Genomic DNA, 25,501 nt, shown 5'->3' on the forward strand with positions numbered 1-25,501 from the left:
TGATCTAAACCTTGTTACCTTTAATAGATCCTTTAGACCACTTTTTCTGTTCCAGGTTTGATCTGTTGTAGCTACTTTAATCCATTTAACTTTATTGTTCTTGAAATGCAGTGGACATTCCAGCATGATTCAGATTTCCCTCCTCCAACTCCCAAGGAATGGTCTACTTTGCCCCACCACTCACTGTGTACATAACCACATCATGTGGTAAATCTCCCCACAGTGTCCAGACAATCAGGGACTAATTTTTTCAAAAGTTACAAAAGCATCTATTAATTAACAAATACATCTCCACACCTGGGTTGTGTTTTATAACATTTCTCAGAGCCTCCAAAGCCATTTCAACTCTTGGTAACCGATCTCCATGCTGATCCGACTCCACTTTTGCAGTGTGGGTGATGGCCATGAAAGTGTGGAGGTACTGGGCTTGGGAACCTATGTAATCCAAAAGACTTGCAGCAAATGCTTTTGGAAGCTAAATTAAAAAATGAAATATTAAAAATTATGAATACTTTACAATTCAAAAGTATATAGTATTTCAAAGTAGGATTACAAAGAGTAATGGTTAGAAGCATCTTAATGATCATTTTAATTTGTTTTCCATAATTAACATACCTAGTCTTGTTATAAAATTATTTGTTTTTCTTATGTCATATAAAACAAAGTCTCAATTCCTGACTGTAATAACTAAAATTATGAGGCTGACAGTAGCTTAATAACTTTATTAAATCAAAGTAATAAGAGTAGTAAAGAGAGGGAATGGTAGGAAAGAAGTAGGGAGATACTTAGCTTTCTAATCTATTGGCTGCCATTATGGGCCTGTGGCTAAGCTCAAACAAGGATTCCTTCAGCTCTCCAATACTCCAGTTAAAAGACCCCAACAAGCTCCTGGTCTGACCTTATAAACCCTTTTCTTCACCCACTAACTCTCACACATCACATATTAGGGACCAACCATAGTTTCTTAATTTGCCTGCGCCACCCCGGGGTGGGGGGTGGGGGCAGTGCCTGTGGAATCAGTTTCCTGTCTGGTTGGTTCCTCGGTTCTTTAACTTCCTTTCTCTGAGGATTTATCTGTACTTGAATTTACTCAATGATATTTGACCTCCAGGTCACCGAGAGATGACGTTAAAAAAAGCAACATAACGGAGAAAGAAATTTGTTTTTGACATGAACAACCCCACACAAACAAGAGAGTATGTTTCCAAGTATGGAGAAAAAAACAAACAAACAAACAAACATTTCTTAGGTCTCTTCAGGGATTGGGACCCAAGTGGTATCTATATCCATTCCACCACCTCCATCACCTTCAGAAAAATCTTTTCTTGAGCTGGCATTATATTGCTAAATATAAAAAAGTCACTAATTGGTAACTTGTTTGTTAGTAATAAGGACTACAGATTAGACACTTAAGTATACCAGGTTATGGTATGATGGCTGGACAAACGAAATACCAGGGTCATTTGAGTCTCTGACTCCACTTGCATTCCCAAATAGGGTCATTTGGTGAGGCTAGGTTTTACTTATACCCATACCCACCCAAATATATTCCATAGATACTAAGCCCCAAACACAAGAAAGAGCTTATGTGGGTTTTACCTAGCTTTCTCTCTACTGTATGGACTAGAGAATCTGGGAAAAAATATATCTCTAACACTGCATCTTTTATTCCTATCTTCACCTCCCCAAACATATTAATGCTATAAGAATATGTATAAGATCTATAGCAATGTACTGTATTTTATTCTTTCAATTATTTCTATCAAACCAAACTGATTCCAAAATAAATGTTCTGGCATTAAACTAGATTCAAGTACAATGCTTATCATAGAAAACTTACCTCTAGTTGAAAAGTGGGGACTTCATTGTATACCCTGACAAAAATTTCTCCCACAATAAGTTCTTTGGCATGATCACTGTAGACAAATTCTGATCCATAAGTTTTGTCACAATCACCCTTTGAAAAGTAAAATGCTTTTTAGTTATAAGCATATGTAGATAGTTCTATATTCTTAGTCTGACTTCCAATTAGTTGAAATAAAAACATTAATAAATCTCTTCAACAAGTGGTTTTACCCCTATAATAATAATAACCTAAGGGCCTTTGGAATCAACTGTCTGTCCAATTTACTACATTCTTTTTTTCCACTTAGATCCCATAGTATCCTACATACAGATTATACTACAGAAGGTCTTTCTTTATACACCAAAGGACCTAGGGTAGATTTATAAGAAAACCCCATTCAAACGACTATTAATTAGTTGAAGGCTATAGAAGCAGAAGCTAAATTAGGGGATTGGGTGTTGGAGGAAGGTCTTAGATAAAAAATCCGATAGTGGTTCTTGGTGGTACAAGTAGATGAGATAAGGGGAACAGAAGTCAACTTGGGTTTGAAGAAAGGCGTTGAAGCCAAGGGATGCTTGCTACCACTGGATCTGTTGTCAGAGATCACATCCTAATCAAATGAGAAATTTTGATAAATAATTTATCTTTGTTTCTCTTGGCAGAATGCATTCAACACAGAAAAAAGAACAAGTTCCATGGGAATTTGGTGGAGCCAGGGGAAAGTGTTCTTGGGACCTCTTCTCTTTGCTCTATATTTCATTTCTCTTCTCTTCTCTTCTCTTCTCTTCTCTTCTCTTCTCTTCTCTTCTCTTTTCTTTCTTTCTGTAGTTTCAATTATCCTGTTATACCTCTATCTCCCAAATCTAGGTCTGTAACTTGAATCCTTTCGGAACTCCAGTCACACACTATTAACAAATGCAAGCTGAACAACAGTCACCTGAATGTCTCTTTTGTATCTCATACTCTACAGTTTCCAAACTATACTTTCCCCAACATTTCCTTTCTGATAATGAAGGCATCTTCACTATCACAGTCACCCATGTTTACAACTTGAAATTTGCTCCTAACTCTCATTTTTATAGAAATCTCCCTCTCCTTACCATATATGACCAGTTGGCAGAATCTGCTGATTTTTAAATACCATCTCTCACATTTATTCTGTTCTCTCCACTCATCTGACTACTACCCAAGTTTAGGCACTCATCAATAAACTGCCTTCTTGCTTCTGGTCTTCCCATTCCCAACCCAACTTCCAATACAGTTGTCAAAATAATCTTCCGAAGGCACTGTTTCACTCTTCTATTGAAAAACCTTTAGGAGCTCCCTACTGGCTCCAGGTTAAAATTCACATTTCTCAGCAGCCTGGCACCAATGCCCTCCACAGCCTGGCTCCCACTGTATCAGATTTAGTTGGCATTATTCTGCCTTACTGACTCTTCAGCTTCTTTAAATAGTTTCTTCTTTAAATAGTTTCTTCTTTAAATAGTTTCTCTTAGTTGTTCTTGGACCTAAATATTCCACAAGTCACTTCCAATGTCTCAAAATACTTCTGTCCTCATCACCATTTTTTAGAATCCTTATTTTCAAGATTTCTTCAAGATTTGGTTTAAGTGCCATTTCCACCATGAAGGATTTCCCATTCCCCTTAATGTCAGTGCTCTATTCATCCTCAAATTATCTGGCATTTACTCAGCTAGATATGTATGTGCTGTAACTCTCAGAAAAAGAAAGACCTGTGAAGGCAGGGTCAGCTTTATCTTCAAATTCTTATCTCCTTGAGAAATGCCTTATACAGACTGAGTTGAAATGAGCTGAGGATAAGAGACAGGGAAGGGATGGGAAGGAGGAAGAGAAGTTTGGAGTAGAGTTCCTATTGCCTCTGGTCATTCCAAGGTGCTATTTGTAAGCAAAGCAAAGTATGTGGATTAGGTGGGGACTGCCCTGTTATTTTGTTCACCACATATTAAGGCTGGTGAAGGTTGGAGTTATATGGTTGCCATCAATCTGAAGAGTATATATAATAAGGAATAAAAACTGAAAGAATTAAAATCTAAGCTCAGTCATTCTGATTAAAAAAAGATAAAGGAGATAAAGAACAATTCCCATTTCTTTTTCCATTCAGGAAAAAGGATAAGGAAGATGACAAGAATAAAATTCAACTGTAATAATGGTATTTAAGTTGGAAAAAAAACCAAAAACTTAAAATGTTGAAACACCGGAATTCATTTTTTAGTAGTGATACACCCTATATCCATGTTGGCAATCTATGGGCATGTGTGCCAGAGGGGGCTGCTCCCTTCTCCCTCTCCAGATGCACCTGAGGACATTTCTCATATTGCCTGTCCCTCTGCCCAGCAGCCCAATGGAAGCACTCCCTCCCTCCCTCTATACCCTACTATCTAGGGTAAGGTGGGGGGCTCACATGTAGCATGAGGGTTGTAGTTTGAGCACTTGGTTTCTACAAGGTTCACCACTACTGCCCTATATCACTGATTACCACTAAGAAATGGTTCATACTGGGTGTTCCTAATCTATCTTATTGTCAAGTTTTTGCATGTGTCAAAATTTGTAGGCTTCCCTGAAGTATATGGATGACTCTGACCAGCAAAGGATCAGCTCCAGCTGGTCCCAACAAGAAGTATAAGGTTCTAAAGCTTGTTATTTAATAAAGTTGTCTGAAGACCAGGCTCTTGGTCTGTCTAGGAATGATTGTCATCAGAGCATATACAAAGACCATTTACTATGGTTCAGAAGGCTTATGTGAACTGTCTGTTAGCAAATATTGACAAAAGGAGAAATTCTTCAAAGAATGGTATTTCCCAATGGAAGGGAGCACACGAAGAGAAACTAATCATGAAATTTTGGATTGATGAGAAAGCTATATAGATAACCTGAGTGACCTTAGAGTAAAAAAGATAGAAATAACACAAAAAATTAAAAGATAAAATAGATTTTGGTGACTGCTAAGAGGAAACTTCTGTTTTAAAGGGGCAGAGGCTAGAGGCAACAATATTTTTATCTCCATGAAAATCTAATTGGAGGGGCAGTTGGGTGGCTCAGGTGACAGAGTCAGGCCCAGAGATGGGAGATCCTGGGTTCAAATCTACCCTCAGACACTTCCTAGCTGGATGACCCTGGGGAAGTCACTTAACCCCATTGCTTAGCCCTTACCACTCTTCTGCCTTGGAACCAAGACACAGTATTGATTCTAAGACTGAAGGTAAGGGTAAAAAAAAAGAAATTAAAATTAAAGGAAAAGAAAATCTCATTAGAGTTAATAATTTACCAGAATTGACAGAATCATTGAAGTAGTTGATTTATCCTATTAACAATAAGTCTTTGGGGCAGCTAGATGGCTCAGTGGAAAGAGAGCTAGGCCCAGAGACAGGAGGGTCCTAGGTTTAAATCTTACCTCAGACACTTCCTACATGTGTGATCACACACAATTACTTAACCTGAGCTAAAAATCACTTAACCCTCTTTCCCAACCCTTATAAGTTCTTCTGTCTTAGAACCAATACATACTTCTGATTCTAAGATGAAAGGCAAGGGTTTAAAAAACAAAACAAACAAAAACAATTCTCCCCTCCCAACAAAAAACCAACAAGTCTTTACAGATTGTCCCTTCCAAAATGGTCAGTTTAACGATGATTTTATAAAAGATAACATACTTTTTTAATCATGCTTTCCTGCTGAGATTCAAGAAACTCAAGTAATTCTGCTCTTGTTGAATTATTCCAAATTAAATAGGGACTTTCTGTGTTGCTATTAAGCATCTTCAGTATCTAGGAAATAGAAAAATAATTTACTTTTTAAATGTAATTTTTAAAGAAACATACTCTCCTTATTTATAACAAAACCCAAGGTCTGAAAGTCATCTAAGATAATATAACTATTGATCCACGCCTATCAAAGTCAAATTCAATGCCAGCCAACTCTACCACCTGACCCTAGGAGAAAATAACCAGTCCTACTTGTGCAGTACTAATGAACCTTTCCAGACTTCTACGAAATGCATTTTTATGTAATGTAAATTTGCTTGTGGACATGAGGAAAGGAGGGAGGAAAACAGAAAGGAAGTTGTACACTTGTGAAGGGAAGAGGCCACCACATGGTTCAAGGACATACAAGAACAGGAGGAACACACAGGAATCAGAGCCATAACATGATGCAGACTTGACTGGAACCAAAAGAAAGAAACTGCAGGTGGCAGTCATATGGGGGCAAGACATGTACACAGAAAGGAAAGGATGGATGACAAGCGAGGGCTAGGAATAGACATGCAAAGACAGAGAAGCCAGACATGAGGGAGGGGAGAGAAGGGCCAAGGATTATTTAGGAATTAAATGAACAGAGCTGGGAACCAAACTCCTTAGGTCTCCTGAGTCGAATAAATACAAGTAAAGCATATTCTTTCTATTCTACTCCTAACAATAGGATTCTTCTTTCTTGATTCATATAGTCTTGCTTCTATCTAGCAGTTTAGGATTTGGGGGAGCATAGAGGGAGATCCTTTCCCTTCTCTTCCACACACTTACCACATACATATCCTGTGACTTATGTATGGCTGGCTAAGGCAAAAGGAACAGCTTATAGGTATGAAATAGTAGTCCCCAGCCCCAATAAGGAGGAGAGCTACACAGTCTGTTCAACACCATAATGTAGTAAACTAAGATCAACAGTCAATGAGAATATCCTCCATACCTCGTCACTCCTCCATGTGTCCTAAGCAAATCAGCATAGTTATGTCCCTTCGCCACAATGTCTCAAATGTGCTCTGGTGCATACCCAGACACCTCTCAAAAATTATTTAAATATCATTATAAGATAATGGACTCATAAATAATCCAAGACATACATACCTCAGCAGGACCAATCACAGCAAGTTTTCTAGCAACATATGGTGTTAGTAAACCAGTCAGACTTTTCCTTATTGTTGGATTTTCTGGAGTAGATTGTTCATCAGGCAAATACCCACCAAGGCGACTGAGAGCTAGGAGGCTTAATTTGGCAAGACTATTGGCTACTTCCTGTTGTGGAAAGAGAGTTGACATATTTAAATGCATTCATACTGTATACCATCAAGTAATATAGGTATATGCATATATATGAAAGGAAGTATGACATAATGAGTAGGATGACAGCCTTAAAGCCAGAAGACCCGAGTTCAAGTCCTCTGATATATATTTGCTGTGTGACATGGGGCAAGTCACTGAACCTCTTAGGGTTTCAGAGAACCCTTTTAAGTCACAGAGAAGGTGTCACATTACAACAGTAAAGGGAATTCCTTTATCTGAGAGTTTCCCATGTCAATGAATTCAAAGGTTTGGTCCTTACTACTATATTATACACAATAGCTTCATCTATCTAGAACTTAGTTATGTAATAGCTTTACTTGCTTGGAACACAGTGAAGAACCAAAAATAATAAAAAAGTAAATGAGTAATACAAAACTGTCCAAGTCAATGCACTAATGCTTATGTGCTCTACTTACAGAAAACTTTTTTGGGGGTAGCTGGGTAGTGGATTGAGTGGACTGAGAGCCAGGCCTAGAGATGGGAGGTCCTAGGTTCAAACTTGACCTCAGACACTTCTGAGCTGGGTGACCCTCAGCAAGTCACTTGACCCCCATTGCCTAGCCCTGACCACTCTTCTGCCTTGGAGCCAATACACAGCATTGATTCTAAGACAGAAGATAAGAGCTTAAAAAAATTTTTTTTTGTTTTCACATGCCTATTTGCTTTTACTTTAGATATAATTTTAATAAATCTGAGGATTCAATTTTCCAGGACTACAAAGAAGATGAGAATAAATCAGATGCTGGGAGAGGACTGGCAATAAGTATCTTCAAATCAAGGAGAAGAAAGTTGAAAGTGACAGCAAAAAGAGAGAAAGAATCTAAAATACAGACACAAACTAAAGAGCACAACATCCTAAAGACATGTGCTGAGGAAAACAGCTCCACCTCTGTCAACAGGTCTTAAGAAGCATCATTATGATATTACATTATAGGGACAATAATTTGTGTTTACAAAAATGATTCTAAATCAAGAAAACACACTTTAGCTTCATGATGAAGCAGAGTGCCTACTTCTAATTACAGAGACAGATACAGAGTGAAAATAGGCATACTTCTGGACATGGTCAGTGTGGGAATTTGTTTTGCTTGACTGCTCATGTTTGTAACAGGGGTTTTGTTTTTCTTGCTTTCTCAGTGGGGATGGGAAGAGTGAATCAAGAAAGTAAAACATTAAAAACTTCAAAAGATTCAATACTTAAGAGAGACATACATGTATTATTCTTTTACAAAGGGAGGCATGATCTGATAGTAGCTTGTCTGAAAAAACCTTGGAGTTTTAGTGGACTAAAAAATTCAGTGTGAATCAATAGTGCACCCAAGGCATCCAAAAGTGCTAATTCAACCTTGGGTGCTGTAAGGCAGGTATATATAGCTCATAGAAATAAGGAGATGGTTTCTCTGCACTCTACTTTGATTATGCATCATCAATTAAAAACCATTTATTATCTGAGAAGATATTTAGGAACTGAGGCAGAATGAAGTGACCAGAACCAGGAGAAGTCAGATAATAACAAAAATATTGTAAAGTCAAATAATTTTGAAACACTTGAGATAGTCACTGATCAGTCCAAGGATGAACCATAAATTCAGATTGCTGCATCTTTCCAGCCAAAGAACTCAAGGTGCAGAATGAGACACATTTTGGACACTGTCAATGTGGGAATGTCTTCCTTGACTATGTCTATTTGTCATAAATTTTTCCTTTCTTTTAAATGGAGGGATTGGGAAAGAAAAATGGATTTTTAGTAACTGGAAAAAAGCAAGTAAAATACAAAAAGATGTCTAAAATCTTCCTAAAATACATTCTATCAAAAAGATATAATAAAAGTGTTTGGTTCTTGAAATGGGAATTACTGAGAAAATATGACTATCTAAAATAAGGTTTCCAGAGGACTAGTTTTACTTAGTGGTTAAAATACAAATTCAATATTCCAACTAGCATGATAAATTACCTGCTGATTTGTCTCTTCATTTTTCTGAATGCCACTCTCTTCTAGAGTGTAATCATAGTTAAACAGATATCCAAGTAAATGCCACAAAATCCCTGCCTGAAACAAGTGAGTCTGTAGCCAGAAGTCCACTGCAAATGAACTGACACATTCTACTGCAAGAGAGGCCACTTTTGGTATGCTCTGAAAGATCAAAGGCAAAGAAATCAGTTTGGCTGCAATAAGAAAGTGAAATACCAAAGATTCTATCAGATATGGACACTATGTTGTTTCCTGTTTCATTTCTGATTTTAATTCTATAGTCACTGATGCTTGACATAAAAGGTGACTAGAAGAACAAAGACAGGATCCCTTGACTTTAATATCATCAGACTCAGAGACATTCTCCATAGGGAGAATGGCCTTAGAAAAGTAGCTTTCCTCTTATCATCTTGTGTGCTTATCCTTGAAAATCAGAGTCATGGGGGCAGCTGGGTAGCTCAGTGGGGATTGAGAGCCAGGCCTAGAGATGGGAGGTCCTAGATTCAAATCTGGCCTCAGACACTTCCCAGCTGTGTGACCCTGGGCAAGTCACTTAACCTCCATTGCCTAGTCCTTACTACTTTTCTGCCTTGGATTTCAAAACGGAAGGTAAGGGTTTAAAAAAAAAAAAGAAAGTCAAAGAGTCACATTTAAGCTGGTGCAAGAGCTGCCTTAAGGGATGTGAAGTTTAGGTGCAGCTAGGTGGCTTGATTAAGTGTCAGGCCTAAAGACAAAGATTTTGGATTCAAATCTAGCCTCAGATACTGCCTTGCTGGGTGACCCTAGGCATTTCTTGACTTCAACTGCTAGCCCTTACTGCTCTTCTGCCTTAGAACTAATAGTTAGTATTGCCTCTAAGACAGATGGTAAAGGTTTAATAATTAAAAAAAAAAGAAAAAAAGGGAAGTTTTACCATATTAAAAACTAAACATAAGTACTACACACATGACAGAGCTACTAAGTCCAGCCCATGTTCAGTTCAAGTCTCTCAGTTCTTGGTATCAAAAGCTTTTATTTGGTAGCCTGAACACAGGCTACAGATGACACCATTTATAAACTGTAGGTAAATATCCTGGCTACAGCAAAAACCAAGTTTCAATATATTCAGGCCTAACTAGGAGCTAGCTTTAAACAGTAAGTTTATGGCAATGGAGTTAGGTTCTAAAGGTGTTTTATTTTATTTCTCATCAGTGCTCATAAGCAAAGAATAGCTCAAACTGCATCAGGTAGTGATATCTTTAAAGATCAACACAGAATTGACCACAAACAGAACCCAACAAGAACTGTAAGCTGACAAACATCTGGAATATAAGTGGGAGGGTTTGGCTGCTTGGAATGTGAGTCTCAGACACTCCTGAAGGCCTTGCCCAGTCTGTCTCTATGGTGATCTCAGCCCTTAGGGACTGAGCTGCTAAAGGTTACCGTCTGCATGACTTGAGCGACTGAATAGACTTTTGTGGGCTAGCCTTGGGAAGGAGCCATGGGATCACTTCTAAATTTTTGTGGAGAAAAAGGGCCACTTAGAAAGCCAACACATTTGTGGAACAGCCTCTCCAGACACTGGGCAGACACACTCTGCTAAGACGTGCTCACCTTGCCATAGTACAGTATCCGACAGAGATCCTTGATGACGCTGGGCATCTCGGTGATCTTCTCTCGACACTCTTCAAACTGAGCTGCCACACTGTAGCACTTACTTATGTGCCCACACACCTGAAAGGAGAGACACAAGAGGACATTGGGCCCTGAATATACTCATATAAAGAGGGAAAAATCCAAATACTAGGTTAATGCTTTAAAGTATGCATAGTGGGGGCAGCTGGGCGGCTCAGTGGATTGAGAGCCAGACCTAGAGATGGGAGGCCCTAGGTTCCAATCTGGCCTCAGACATGTGACCCTGGGCAAGTCACTTAACCCCTATTGCCTAGCCCTTACCACTCTTCTGCCTTGAAAACAATACACAGTATTGATTCCAAGTTGTAAAAATAAGGGTTTTAGTTTAAAAATAATAACAATAGAGTATGCATAGTTCTAGCATGTAGAAAATCCTTACTAAAGTCACCTGTCCAGTATATTTGGGTTTTTTAAAAATTAGAATATTTAGTTCATGCTATTATTGGAGCAAGCATCTTATAACTCTGTTGGTTGGTATTTTCTTTTCTTTCTTTCTTTTTTTAAACCCTTACCTTCCATCTTAGAATCAATACTGTGTATTGGCTCCAAGGCAGAAGAGTGGTAAGAGCTAGGCAATGGGGGTCAAGTGATTTGCCCAGGGTTACACAGCTCGGAAGTGTCTGAGGCCACATTTGAACCCAGGACCTCTCATCTCTAGGCTGACCTCTCCATTCATTGAGCTGCCTAGCTGCCCCTGGTTGGTATTTTCTTAAGTGTTCATTTATAAATATTTTAGTTTTATTTGTATAATCATGTCAATTGTTATTATGTGTGCCTGTCTGATAAACTTTCATATTCCTGTTCTTTTTATCCTGGAAGGAAAGGATAGGCTAAGGAATGAATTAGGATTTTAATATCTAGCCATAATGTTCTTCCCCACAGCATTCTTCCTTCTTTAAAATTGTGTAAAAATTGTATAAACAAGTGTTCTATCACGTTACTTACTTAATAAGCACATACATTCCTCTATTACCATGCCTTGAACTCGTTTTTGTACTTTATAAACCCTCAGGTACACATTTTCTCACATTGTCCTCTAAAGCTCAGGTTTTTAAACTTCCAGTACTAGGCTATTTCTCCTCTCCCATGTCAATGAAGAGTGAATAGCCTGGAATAAGTATATTTGAGCCTACCTGAACAGACATGTCAGTTGGCTTACTAGAACGATTCAAGACTGCTACACAACGACTGAATGCCTCTTGTAGCACCTGTAGAGAAATGAATTAACAGTTAAGTATAATCCAACCTGAGAGACTAAAGTTTTCCAAGCAAAACTGTATGAAGCAACTTTTCATGCTAAAATTCATTAGATCAAATAAAAAAAATGAATGAATTCATTAGATCATTATTTTGGTTTTCTATGATAACAGCACACTAGCTTTCCTCCTTCCTTACTGAATCAAATTTCTCATTCAAGAAGGTCATTTGCAAGGCCACAATCTATAAAGATTAATTAACAAAAAAAGGCAATTAAAAAAATTATCCTTTTCATGTCACCTATTTAATTTAATGATTCTTCTAACTACTCATCAGGAAGAAAAAGGTGATGAATTTCCCTCCCACCAAAAATCCATATATTTTTCAAAAGCTAGACAGTACACATGGATGACTTCTGAGACCCAATGAAAACTGATTTTATTAGCTTTAATTAATTCTGATACTTCATTAGCTCTTCAAACTACAGAAGATCAATAAGTGCTGACTATGGCAGTTATCAAATGGTTTCTTTTGATCAACTTTAGCAATTTATTTGATAAAAACAAAACAAAACAAAAAGATCCACCACTGATGATAGATCCCTGATGTTCCATTTTGTTTTGGAAAGCATTATATCTGAGGAGACATTAAATGTGGACCCTAGTGTTTTATGCTAGAGTCAAGTATTTAAAAAAATAAATTAAAAATCAATAGGCCAACAGCATTTATATTTCATGATTTTTTTTGTAGAGGAAAAAATTCTTGCAGATAAGCATAAGGTCATCACCTCAATTCCATTCTCTCTTCTCAGCTCTTCTGCATTGAGTGCAGAGCAATTGACAGTGTGGAAAGCCAGCTCTGTGGCAGCAGGCAACAGTGGTGATTCTTTTGAAAAAAGGAGGTCATCTGAAGTTTCCATCGTGATAGTCCTAATCAACATGGGATACCCTGCATATTTGTAAGGCTGTAAATCTGAAATAACCAAAAGTTGGAAAGATTTTTAATGGGACTTTAAGGTGGTTTGGCATCCATGAATTATAACAGATGTCTACAAAACCAATTCTTCAAACACTTCACAATTTCAGTTTAAAGTAAAATAAAATCTGTTCAGTTTTCCTTTTTTCCATTATTGATTTTGCAGTTATTTCATCTAACAGTCCATACAAAGGTTCCTACCAGAAAAACGATCAGGTTTTCTACTAGAATTTAGTCCTGCAGTTTTAATCTTGACAGTATATTGAATTGTTACCTCATCAACCCATTAACATTTCTTACTTATGGACACCTGGATATAAAAGGATATTAAAGGCACTGCATTGTTTTTTGCAAGGTCAGAGAAAACCAGTATACTGTTTCATTTATCCTGAATTTTCATTTTAATATAATTAGCAAAATATTTTTACCACAGGCAAAATATCTGTAGTGATGCAAAAAATAAGCTATCCTGAAAAAAACATTTTAATTTTAAAAAGTCTTAAGATGTCTAAACATTTGCTAGTTATAAAATGTTCAACTATATTTAAGACCTTGTACCCTCTTTCAAACATCAAGATGCCATATCCCACTTTATATCTATTGCTCTCAAGGCTAACCTTTAAGAATCTCAAAACTTTAATCTCTTTCACAATGACTATCCTGTTAAAGATTCCCCCAGGCCCTTTCTAAAACTCACATTTTTATAACTTAGAAAATGTCAAGGGGGCAGCTGGGTAGCTCAGTGGATTGAGAGCCAGGCCTAGAGATGGGAGGTCCTAGGTTCAAATCTGGCCTCAGACACTTTCCAGCTGTGTGACCCTGGGCAAGTCACTTGACCCCCATTGCCTAGCCCTTACCACTATCACTTACCTTATCACTAAATTATCAGAGCTACAGTTTCTTCCTCTTTCAGGGTCCAAAGTATTTCCCTCAAAACTCCTCTAAGATAGGTGGGGAAAGCATCACCCTTATTTTAAAGAGGAAGAAACTGTAGCTCTGATAATTTAGTGATTTGGCCTTAATTACAGTAACTAAAATTTTTTGAAAAGGAATTTGAATAGTTATCCTGACTCCTAATCCATTATTCATTTCATTAGGCCACACTACTTTCTCTATCCTCTTTTAAATGACCATATTGGGGGCAACTGGGTATCTCAGTGGATTGAAAGCCAGGCTAGAGACAGGAGGTTCTAGGTTCAAATCTGTCCTCAGATACTTCCTAGATGTGTGACCCTGGGCAAGTCACTTAACCCCCAATGCCTAGTCCTTACCACTCTTCTGCCTTGGAACCAATACATAGTATTGATTCTAAGATGGAAGGTCTTATCATAAAGTTAGTTAAGAAAGTTAAGAAAACTCAGAAGAAAGTTTAGTTGGGGCATAAGAGGAACTAACCATGCATGCTCACCTTCTTTATGCCGATTAAACAAGATGCTCTGTGCTTTCAGAATCAAAATGATATTTTCTGGATCTGGGCCATCAATTATTTTAGATGATTTTGTACATAAGAATTCATAGGCTTTGTTTACTTTTTCAAACATGTCCTGTAAGGAAACAGATAAAACAGTGGAATGTGTCACAATAGTGGGAAAAAAACTAAAGTTAAACAAAAGAGACTCAAAAAAGGATCAACTAATGCCATCTTCATTTGTTAGAGGAAGTAGCTAAAAGAAACATACAAAATATTTTGCTACCAAAAAAGTGGTTGTGTTCTATGAACACTGATAAGATAATAAAAATACCTTTGCTAATTACATAAATCTTTAGCAGTAAGTTATTCTGTATCGTTAACATAGAAACTTGAAAAGTTAAAGAAATGTGTTGATCTAATTTTAAGGAATTTCATATGTAATACAATGATATATGTTACACAAATAAGTGCAATTTTTCAAGTTAAAAAAATTTTTATGTTTATGATATATATGTATATACATATAAATGAAGCACAGTGGTGTGGATCAGAGCTTTCTGCCAAGTCATGGAACTACAGGCACAAGTCACTTAAGTTCTCATTGGCCAAGGAAACTATGAGATCATAAACTGCAGAACAGGAGCTAATCTGGATTGGTAGTTTTTGTATCTGGAGTTCTCTATACCAAGTCAAAGGTCTGTCCAAAAAAGAAAAGAAAATATCTGATCCATATGCATATACACACATACAAACACTTATCTCTGTGTTTAGATGTGGCATTAATTATGTGCCACAAATATGATGCTGCTCCAAAACAAAGTTAAAACCATCTAAGCCATGAGCACCATGTATTATCACAATAAAGGGTGTGTGAGGTTATATACAGAAATGAATATTTTGTAAATTCATAAGATGTTTTAAAAGATCATTTAAATTTAAAAACTATTTTCATTATTAAAGGTCTGAACTAGGTAACAGCAGTAAGAAAAAGAAAGAAAGGTGACCTCTCCCATGGTGAGCATTGGTAGCCTTCTCACATGCCAGGAGTCTGATAAAGAAGAGGGGGGTCAGAGGAATGGGGCCTCATCTTTGCTCTGCTTTTTTAGTGGTCTGCTCACTCTCATAGATGTTTTGTAAAAACATCTAGAAAACCAAAAGTCACCTCAAGGTGGCAATGATTTTACTGGAAAAGTAAATTTACCTTTCTAATGATTCTTTTTCAGTTAAAGTGCTTGCTAATGAAAGTAATTGCAGGCTGATGCTAATAAGAAGAAAGGAATGAGAGTCCACAGATACTAGTCTCAATGATGGATGGATGAAATAATAAACATCGATTAAGTGCCTACTACATGCTAGGCACTGTACTAAGTGTCTTACAATTATTGTCTCCTACGATACAACCACCATGGGAAAAAGTGTCATTTTCATCCCCATTTTACAGCTAAGGATAATAAGGTAAATTGAGGGTTCAGTGACTCAGCTAGGGTCACACAACTAGGAAGTAATTTGTACTCAAGTGTTCCTGACTTTTAGGTGCAATGCTCTGTGCACTGTGACACTCCGCAGTGGCTTCTAGCAATTTTGCATGGAAATGGAAACTAGGATTAATGAATGTATAAGCTCCCATATAAAAGGTTCATCTACATTACAATGAAGAAATAACAAGCGTAGCATGCCTGAATCTGGAAACACCAAGCTTTGCTTCAAGAGTACATACCCTCCCTTCGGGATTCTTGTCAGGGTGGTATTTCTGGGCCAGTCTGAAGTAGGCCTTTCTAATCTTGCTCTCATCATGCCTGTAAAATGTTATTTGACAAATGCATCAATTTACAAGAATGGAAGAAGTCACCAACTCTATTGTCACAGGTTATTTGATGGAAATGTTTTTGTTGTTACCATTTCCATGAAGTCACAAGTTTGGTTGTGCAGGTTCCAAACTTTTTCATCTCTGACAGCTGTTATCTTTCACACACAGTACTGCTTCCCTTCACTCATTCACCGAAAATGGACAAAGTAACTGATGTGGAGATCTCTTCACTAAGGAAGGGAGACACATAGGGAGGCCTGCAGTGGCCAAGAGGAACAAGGAGTACTTCAACTCAACTGCCTTAACCATGAGGGGATGAGCAAAGGTACAGCTGAGGCTGGAAAGGGTGGCGGGGAGGCCTTGCCATCTGTGGTAGCCAGGGCTCCAATACAAGCTAGAGGAGGTAAAGAGGGGAGAAGACTTAAGGATGAAGGAAAGCTTATTATTTCTGGGACAGGTATTTCAGAGGCTACAATGGAAGGGCTGGTGGCATTTGGTTGAAACTTTGGATTGGGAAGGTTAAGGAAGAAGAGCATGAGGAATTGGATGATGGGAGGAGGGGGGGAAATGGGATTTGAAAGATGACCTAGGTGGCAGCTGGCTGGCTCAGTGGATGGAGAACCAGGTTGGAAGATAGGAGGTCCTAGGTTCAAATCTTACCTCAGCTACTTCCTGGCTATGTGACCCTGGGCAAGTCACTTAACCCCCATTGCCTAGCCTTTACTGCTCTTCTGCTTTGGAACCAATACACAGTATTGACTCTAAGATGGAAGGTGAGGGTTAAAAAAAAAAGGAAAGAAGAGAAAAATGGCTTCCAGGCATTCAGAATCATGGGGTTATGAAGGGAATGACCAGGTGTGAGAATATTCATGACTAAATGAAGGGCTCCTCTCTTTCCAACAAAGGCTAGAGATAGAATTGGAGCTAAGTGCATGATGAGATGGAAAGCATCCAGTCAAGCAGGGGGCCCTATTCCACTATTCCTTTTTCCTCTAAGTCTACAGGTTAGGGAGGAAGAGGGCACAGTACAGTAAGAGAAAGGGGTTGGGATAGATTTAAGAAGACTGAGAAGGTGGGGAAATAATGAAGGGCCCCTAATGTCAAACAGAAAACGAGTCATTAGATTTTACTAAGTAGGGAAGCAGGGTGGGAGGTGGGGTAAAATGGTCAGAAACCTAAGTCAGGGAAAGTAAGCAGCAAGTTCCTGGAGTAGCCTAGGCATGAGGTGGTGCAGGCATGCTTGGAGGAGGGGCAGTTGGGAAGGGGGGGGGAGGGTTGTGTCAGAAGAGAACAGAGCATGTACACCAGACATGTAAGAAAGGCAAAACCAACAGGCCTTAACAACAGACTTAGCAATACAGCAGGTAGGAAGTAATAAGGAGGCAAAGGTTGTGCATGACTGGAAGGATGGCAATGCCTAGGAAGAGAGGAAGGGTTTTGAGGAAAAGATAATGAGTTCAGTTGTGAGCACACTGAGTTTAAGGTATCTATGAGACATCTGGTTTCAAATGCTAAACAGGCAGTTGGAGATGTGAGGAGAATGGTTAAGGCTAGATAAGGCTGAGAATCACAGAAACAATTTAATCTACTAGAGCTGATGAGATCACTAAAAAAACAACAATACAGAAAAGAAAGCATAGGACACAGACCTAGTCTAACCTGGACAAAGATCCAGCAAAGGAGACTGAGAAGGAGAGGAGCAACATTACCTACTAGGAGAATCAGCGGTGTCATGGAAACCTAGAGTATCTCTGATGGTGTTAAAGGCTGCAAAGAAGTCAAGGTTGAGGATGGAGGAAAGGTCATTCAGTCTGGTAAATAAGAGATCTTGGACAATTTTGGAGAGAGAAGTTTCAGTTGAATGCTAATGCCAAAAGACAGACTTCAGAGTTAAGAAAAGAGTGAGAGGAAGCAGAAGCACATATGGAAGATGACCTCAAAGGGTTTTGCAACAAAAGGGAAGGAATAGAATGATATGCTGGATGGAATAAGGGAAGGTTTTTTTGTGTCTGTAGGAGGCAAAGGCATGTCTATAGGCAGTAGAAATAGTTAATAAATTGGGAAAGACAATCTGCTGGAGAGGATGAGATGCAATGGGATCATGCAAGCAGGTAGAGGGTTTGTCTTGGCCATCTATTCTGTGAGATGGGTTCAAGAAGAAGAGAGTGGCAGAAGCTACCGGTGATGTGAAATGAGGAGATAAAAAAAGGAAATTCTTGGCCAATGGCCACAGAGATATAAGAAAAATTTATCAGGTGAGAGGACTGGGAGAGGGGGACTACATGAAGACTGAGGAGAGAATGAAATTACTATGTTGAATGAGAGGTTGGTTAATTAGGAAAGTGTAAAAGAATTGCTGTGACATGGTGGGAGTCCAGTTGAAAATATGTAACAATTTTTTAGTGGCTCCTAAACTGACCCACTCAACACAGATTAAGGAGTTGGAAGGTCAAGGTATTTGAGAACCTATTAATACGTTTGCTTAAGTCTCCTAGGATGAGATCAGGAGTTGGGGTAGAAAGAAAGACTTTGAGCCAGGCACTAAACTCACTGAGAAAAGAAGTCTCAGGGACACCAATTGATAACGGATTACAATTTGACTAGGTGGTAAATATGGATTGAATGAACTTTAAAAAATGAGTGCTTAGGGGGCAGCTGGATAGCTCAGTGGATTGAGAGCTAGCCCTAGAGACGGGAGGTCCTGGGTTCAAATCTGGCCTCAGACACTTCCCAGCTGTGTGACCCTGGGCAAGTCACTTGACCCCCACTGCCTAGCCCTTACCACTCTTCTGCCTTGGAGCCAATACACAGTATTGACTCCAAGGGAAGGTAAGGGTTTAAAAAAAAAAATGAGTGCTTACTAAGTGACAGTGGCAGAGACAGCTAATGGGAAGGGAAGAGTCCAAGATACCTTCAGTATTGACAATGGTCATTAAACAAAAATTGAAGCCACTTTGCAAGAAAGGAGGGTGGATTAGCTAAATTTAGAACTTGTTCTCTTAATCTGAGTTATGAGCAGGAAGGCATTTTGCAAATTTGAAAGCCATATATGTATGTGTATATGTATGTGTATGTGTATATGTATAATGTATATGTTATTGAAATAGAGCTATCTAGCAGAAGGAAAAGGTTAAAAATGGAAATTTGGGAGTCATTTACATGAGTCTTAACACACAGAACTAGATCAGTTCCCAAAAGAGAAGCCAAATAACATACACTAATATTCTTTATGTGTTCTATCATAAACCATTCTAGAACCTAGACATGTAGCTACCAAATCTCATATTTACAAAGCTCAATATAAAAATTATCATCTATATAAAGATAAAAATTCAAGTTTATTTTTATTTGTAATACAAAATGTTATAGTCATATAAACAAACATTTCTGGTAAAAAAAAAAATCTCAATTGTGAAACCAGACCAATAATTTCAGATATAGGGCTATCTCCAAATAATCTGTTAGTTTTAATAAAAATGTCTTTTAATATTGTTTTATTTTTCAGAACTTATTTACAAAAAAAATTAGTGCTAAGAGAGATATTAATGATCAAAATATTAGTTATTAACTTACTGTCCTTGTCCATTAGGGAGGTTAAGCACTTCATAAGCATCATCTACTGACATTATAGGAGGTTTTTTTTCTACTTCCTTCTTCCATGCATCAAGGGTATCTTTCAGAAGCTTCACCTTGGAAACAAAATGTTTCATTTTCAATCTATTAATGTGTAGATAAAACACTAATTTGAAAATATGTTTATAAAAAATTTAATTTAACACCTAGTATGCTCAATAAGTAATCACAAAAATATATATTTAACAAATAAACAGTGGAGGGAAGGGAAGGAAGGAGAGGCAACAGTTCATCTGTTATGAATTAAATTCCTTTAGTTTAAAGAAATGCTATATCTCACTTCCCAAAAGAAAAGAAAATGTCATTATGTAGCTAAGGTACTTAAAATTAAAGAATTTTAAAATAGGGTAATTTTTTCCAGTTTTAATATAGATTGACTATGTTGCTATTAATTGTAGTTGCTTTGATAGTATTGAACTAATGTTGAATTAAGAACAACATATTATTATTTAAACTGTTCTTTTAAATCACTTATAAGATTCTGTATGCTATTTTTCATATGTACAAATAAAAATATATGCATGCTTAACAGGATTTGAAATGTCTGACTAAATCAATACTCAGTGTGAACATCCAGGGAACCCTGTAAAAATACAGTCAGATAACTAAGTGTCACATATGGCACTATCTTGACATATGCAATGAAACAATGAGGTCAGTCATCTTCATAAGGTGAGAATAGCTATAATACTTAAAGGACTGGGTCTCACCCAAGTCAGCAATATGCACCCTGCAGAGCAGGAGAAGCAGTCAGATGGGCCTGAGACTTGTCCAGACTAAGTTCTGTTCAAAACCACCTCTTGGCCAGCTCATGCAGTTGGGTGTGTGCTCAGGGGGTGGGGGCACTTTTTAAGCTTGGAAGCAGTTGGTTCTCTACCCGTGGGGACATTCAAATGGTAGAGCACCCATTTACCTAAATTATGCATGAAATATGATATCTATATTTTGCTTCTGTCATGATATTGTTATTGTGAAAACAAATGATATCAAAGGACATAAAGGCTCATTTAAAGTTGACCTTGAGACAACTACATTAATATAACAAAAAAAATGGAACAGAGCTGTATTTATAAGGAAGTTTCAAGGATATTGATTTACAGGAGGAAAAACCTTCACTCAATTGTCCAAAGGTCATGACTTTAAAGAGACATAAAATTAATCATTGACTTACTGGGTCTTTAATTGGCCAATCTGGAAATCGGAGTGTATCACAAAGATGTTTGAGGTAATAAATATTACAAAAAAGTTCATTTTCTAGCTGTGGATAGCTGATGATAGGAATAGGACAATACTGATAAAGTGCTCGCGTATTGCTCTGAAGGCGTGGAGTGAAATCAGCAAGGTGAGTGGCAATCTTCTCAATCATGAGGCGCCTGTAAGTTGAAGGAATTATTCAAAAAGCTCACAAGATTATTTTTTTAGAAATAAATATACCTAATAAGTATCATTATACACAGATCTTTAGCCTAAGCACATCAGCCTAAAATATGACTATGAAAGCCCACAAGTTAACACTCAGAACATCTAACACTGTGTCAACCCCAGATAAATATTATAATGCATGTCCATGTGCATGTATCAATGAAGGATGCTACAGAAAAAAGCCTCCTATAAGCCTCTACATAGGGGAGTCAAAGTCAGTAACTTTATAGTACTCTAGCTAAAAATCCCTTGCAATCTAATTCCTTAGGATGTATTAGATGTGTGACTATTTGCTTAAAAGCTGCATTAAGTAAACAATGAATTCACCTAATAGCAATACTTAAGATTGGGTCTGAGTAGAAAGCAGTTTTTGGTACTGCCAAGACAATAAGGTCTATTTGATTCCAGAGCTTGACGAAGTGTCTGGCACACAGCAGATGCTAAGAAAGTGGTTATGGACTGAGTTTAACCTATCACGGTGATTTTGAACATATAACTGATGGAAGCAAACATATTTCAACATGAAAAAAGATTGAAGTAGGCACCAAGCACACATGAAGAAAAAGCAAATGATCAGTGACAAAATTACCTCATTTCACTGCTCCAGATAGCTTCTGGAGTATCAAATTCTCCTAGAAAAATCTCAGAAAATTTTTCTGGTTCATAATTTTCTAAATAGCATACCATGGCTTCAGGGAGGATATGCCCCAGTATGCTTCTTTGGACAATATCTTGCCCTTTTGTCTAAGAAAAAAAAAAGATTCAAATACATAAGTAATGAATTTGCTTTGGAATCTTTAAACTTAAAAACTTGAAATTAGTATAAATTTAAGCACTTTAAGGTCTGCATATGCTTTACTGTATATGCATATATTGTATCTCATTTGACCCTTGCAATAACCCTGTGAAATAGTTGTTATCCCTATTTTACACATGAGTAAATTGAGGTTCAGAGAAGTTACTTCCTATGTGACTTGCCCAAGGATGTGTAACCAGTAAGCATCTGAGACAGATCTTGAGCCTAGTTCTTCCTTGTTCCCATCCTTGGGTTCTATTATGATACATTCTCTTTAGAGTATATGATTTGGCTGGAATCAGTTGCTTTTAAATTGAATGTTTACTTAGAACCACGGAAAACCCTGAAATGTTAACGTGTTTATTAATAACTGTCTACAGTCAGTAACAGATGCTTCCTCAGTGAGTTCAGTAGTCCCATCTTTACTCCTTTAAGTCAGCTTAGGGAGTCATTTAGTTCCTAAGGGTGGCTTGATCTTCCCGAGTTTGCATTTCATGCCCTATCTCTCTCTCTCTCTCTCTCTCTCAAAGCAATTAGCTTCTAAAAGGCATGAGTATTACAGCCTAATAAGTGCTGCCAGTTTTCAGGAAATGGCAGCTTTAGAAGTTCCAGGTGCATTATAATAAGTAAAATCATACTCCCATCTTCTATTTTAATGAAAAAGCCAAGGTCCATAGTCTGCTGTTTGCTGCCTAAGGGTATATGACAATGCTGACCATGAACCCCAGGTATCCATCAGGGTCACTGTGAACTTCAAACAGGGACACTTGCCAGCTCTGATTTATCCTATTGAAATTAAATAAAAAATATCCTCAAAACTACCTTCTTGTCTTCATGTTAACAACTAGAAAACTTAATTAGAAGCATTTCCTTTGATGGAAATTTTTTTTAAATGCAAGCAAGACAAAAGAGGCACAACAAAGGTACTGATAATTTCCTACTAATCCAAATCTTATCATACAACTGTTCATGAGGTAATGTTTTAATAAAATCTACAAAATTCAACATTTGTTAAGACTTTCAGATGAGAAATTACTTGCCCCACTTTTAGAGAAAGTGCTGCTCCTCTGACAAAATGTATGTTTATATCACAAGAGCTTCATGAGAAATGAGAAAACATTCAGAAACACAAATACTAAACACACAAATCCCAAATTCTTGTGTTTATGGGCTTGTATATACATATGTTTAAAAATAAAAAAGAGAAAGGCAGGTGGAAGCAGAGAAAAAACATAGAAGGGCAGGGAATGATTTTCTTATTAAAAATTCAGGATCACCACTAAGAACAATCATTCAGCAGATAAGCTAAAGGAGTGTATGACCTCTTTCCCAATAGTAAAGATTACTCAATGTGAGGCAGTTGTGGTTGTCCTTCCTGATCCTACTAAGACAAGCAAAAAGAATTCACTATGACAATTCTCTTACAACTTAACACTGGTCCAAGGAAGTCAGACTGCCACTCCAACAGTCTGAACAGAATAACACATACTACATGTTGAAGTTTCTTTCCGTAGTTTCTTTCCTGACAGCCCCATGGTGATGACACACTATTTTAAACTGTGGTTCAATGTGCCTTTGAAAAGAAAAGGCAAAATAGAGGTCATTGTTTAGGACTTCAAAGACAATAATCACACGGATAGTTAAGAGGTTTTATGTTGAGAAGACCTGAGTGATAGAGCTGTAGAGCAGACTCAAAGTTTTAAATGTCAGTCCTTGGTGAACCCTGGTCTTGGTCAGTAACTGCCCTGAAGTAATAGGTGAAGTCTGATGTCTTAAGCATCCTGATTGTAGGGTTATGTAGGAAAACTGAGGTGAGGATAAAAAGGAAAAATATTAAGAATTAATAGGGGTTGGGGGCACAAAGGGAATCTGCAGGACATACTTCTTTCAATAATGATTTATTAGGTATCTATTCTGATCCAGGCACTGGGCTAGGTGCTGGGAATATAAACCCAAGAATGGAGAAGCTGTTATCCTCAAGGAACTCATATTTTATGCAGGGACATGTGTATACAAACAAGTACAAAATATATACAAAGAGACATGTGATATGACCTATCATGTGATTCTTACTTAAAAATATGGGGGCAATGAAAGTTAATGGGGCTAATGAATTTCTCTTAGTACTAAGAATTTTAAAATTTCTTTCACATAACAGATCAGATTGGTTAGAAACCTAAGCCCAGGCACCTAGGTGGTACAGTGGATAGAGTGGCAGGACTGGAGTCAGGAAAACCCGAGTTCAAATACAGTCTCAGACATTTACTAGGTTATATAATACTGGGCAAGTCATGTGACCCTGTTTACCACAATTCCTCATCTGTAAAATGAGCTGGAGAAGGAAATGGCAAATGGCTCTAGGATATTTGCCAAGAAATTCCAGGTACAGAATGAAAATATGAGGGAAGATAAAACTGATTATGGAAGGGGGACAGCTGGGTAGAGAGCCAGGCCTAGAGACCGGAGGTTCTAGGTTCAAATCAGGCCTCAGACACTTCCCTAGCTGTGTGACCCTGGGCAAGTCACGTAACACTCATTGCTGAGCCCTTACTACTCTTCTGCCTTGGAATCAATACACAGTACTGATTCCAAGATGGAAGGTAAGGGTTTAAAAAAAAAAACTGATTATGGAAGGGAAATGAGATCTCAGGTTTTTTTTTTACTAATATAGTTCTGATAAGCTTCAAACATTAATCCACCTTTTTCATGAATAATGTATCTATATTTTGAACTAAGCTATGTATGCTAGAACAGGACATGTTTATATCTCCTATTAAGAAGGACAGGAAGGTTATAAGCATCTTTTCAGGTGTCCAGTGTGTGCCCAGCACTATGCTAATAAACATTTTACAAATATTACATATGAGAATTATGTCTAAATAAAATAAAAATAAAATAGCCAACAGTATTTCTACTATGGTTTTGCATGGAGTAAAAATATTTTAAGAAAGAAATTCCTTCAGATTTCATTGAAAAATAAAAATTATTCCAGGAAACTAGGTAGCTCAGTAAATATAGTGCAAGGCCTGGAGATAGGAGGCCCTGGGTTCAAATGTGGCCTCATATCTTTCCTAGTTGTGTAACTCTGGGCAAGTCACTTAATCCCCAATGCCTGGCCCTTATCACTCTTCTGCCTTGGAACCAATAATTAGTATTAATTCCAAGAGAGAAGGTAAGAGTTTAAAAAAATTTTGTTGGGGTAAATGGAACTTTGCTACTTTCAAATAATCGGAACACAAAATATAATTAATACTCAAAATATACCACACATTTTAATTCTAGATTTACTCATAATTAATTTTGACTTTGAAGGTGCCTTTAGCTCTTTAAATGTATGGAAATGATCATTAATAAAAGTCTTGTCAATATGAAGTAGCATACACTTCTATCATAATTTTTGTTGTATGTCCAATGAGTCAGAGACAAATGAGTAAAATTCAAATATAAATCAGCTGTGTAACTTTGGATGACTCACTCCATCTCCGGGAGCCCCATCTGTTGATGTTTCACACTAGAAGACAATACAATACTCATACTACCCACTGCAGTCTTGCTCGGAAGGAAGTACTTTTCAAGCCTTAAACCAGTCAACTCTTACTACTTCGAAAGAATGGTTGGATTGCCTTTATCTAGCTTTGTACTTCTTGGTGTAAACAGAACATCAGCCAGATTAGCAAAATTCAAAGAATT

The 25,501-nt window shown here is 37.5% G+C and overlaps 1 protein-coding gene across 9 annotated transcripts in view; it reads right to left on the reverse strand.

Moving 5' to 3' along the window:
- The window catches only part of DNAJC13 (DnaJ heat shock protein family (Hsp40) member C13), a 117,354-nt gene that overhangs the window by 23,638 nt on the left and 68,215 nt on the right, over positions 1 to 25,501 (reverse strand). For all 9 annotated transcript variants that reach the window (XR_001625255.2, XR_008912467.1, XM_016426431.2 and 6 more), the window contains 13 exons: positions 21,605 to 21,759; positions 20,765 to 20,966; positions 19,534 to 19,649; positions 15,871 to 15,949; positions 14,151 to 14,286; positions 12,555 to 12,739; positions 11,704 to 11,778; positions 10,490 to 10,609; positions 8,879 to 9,058; positions 6,709 to 6,876; positions 5,518 to 5,631; positions 1,841 to 1,957; positions 298 to 475 (listed from right to left, as the gene is read on the reverse strand). Coding sequence is in view for 7 of the 9 variants with exons in the window: in XM_016426431.2 (XP_016281917.1) it covers positions 298 to 475; positions 1,841 to 1,957; positions 5,518 to 5,631; positions 6,709 to 6,876; positions 8,879 to 9,058; positions 10,490 to 10,609; positions 11,704 to 11,778; positions 12,555 to 12,739; positions 14,151 to 14,286; positions 15,871 to 15,949; positions 19,534 to 19,649; positions 20,765 to 20,966; positions 21,605 to 21,759 (1,825 nt within the window). In the remaining 2 variants the exon portion in view is untranslated. The remainder of the gene's footprint in view (positions 1 to 297; positions 476 to 1,840; positions 1,958 to 5,517; positions 5,632 to 6,708; positions 6,877 to 8,878; positions 9,059 to 10,489; positions 10,610 to 11,703; positions 11,779 to 12,554; positions 12,740 to 14,150; positions 14,287 to 15,870; positions 15,950 to 19,533; positions 19,650 to 20,764; positions 20,967 to 21,604; positions 21,760 to 25,501) is intronic.

The sequence above is a fragment of the Monodelphis domestica genome, chromosome 5, assembly GCF_027887165.1.
Source record: "Monodelphis domestica isolate mMonDom1 chromosome 5, mMonDom1.pri, whole genome shotgun sequence".
NCBI classification, from domain to species: Eukaryota; Metazoa; Chordata; class Mammalia; order Didelphimorphia; family Didelphidae; genus Monodelphis; species Monodelphis domestica.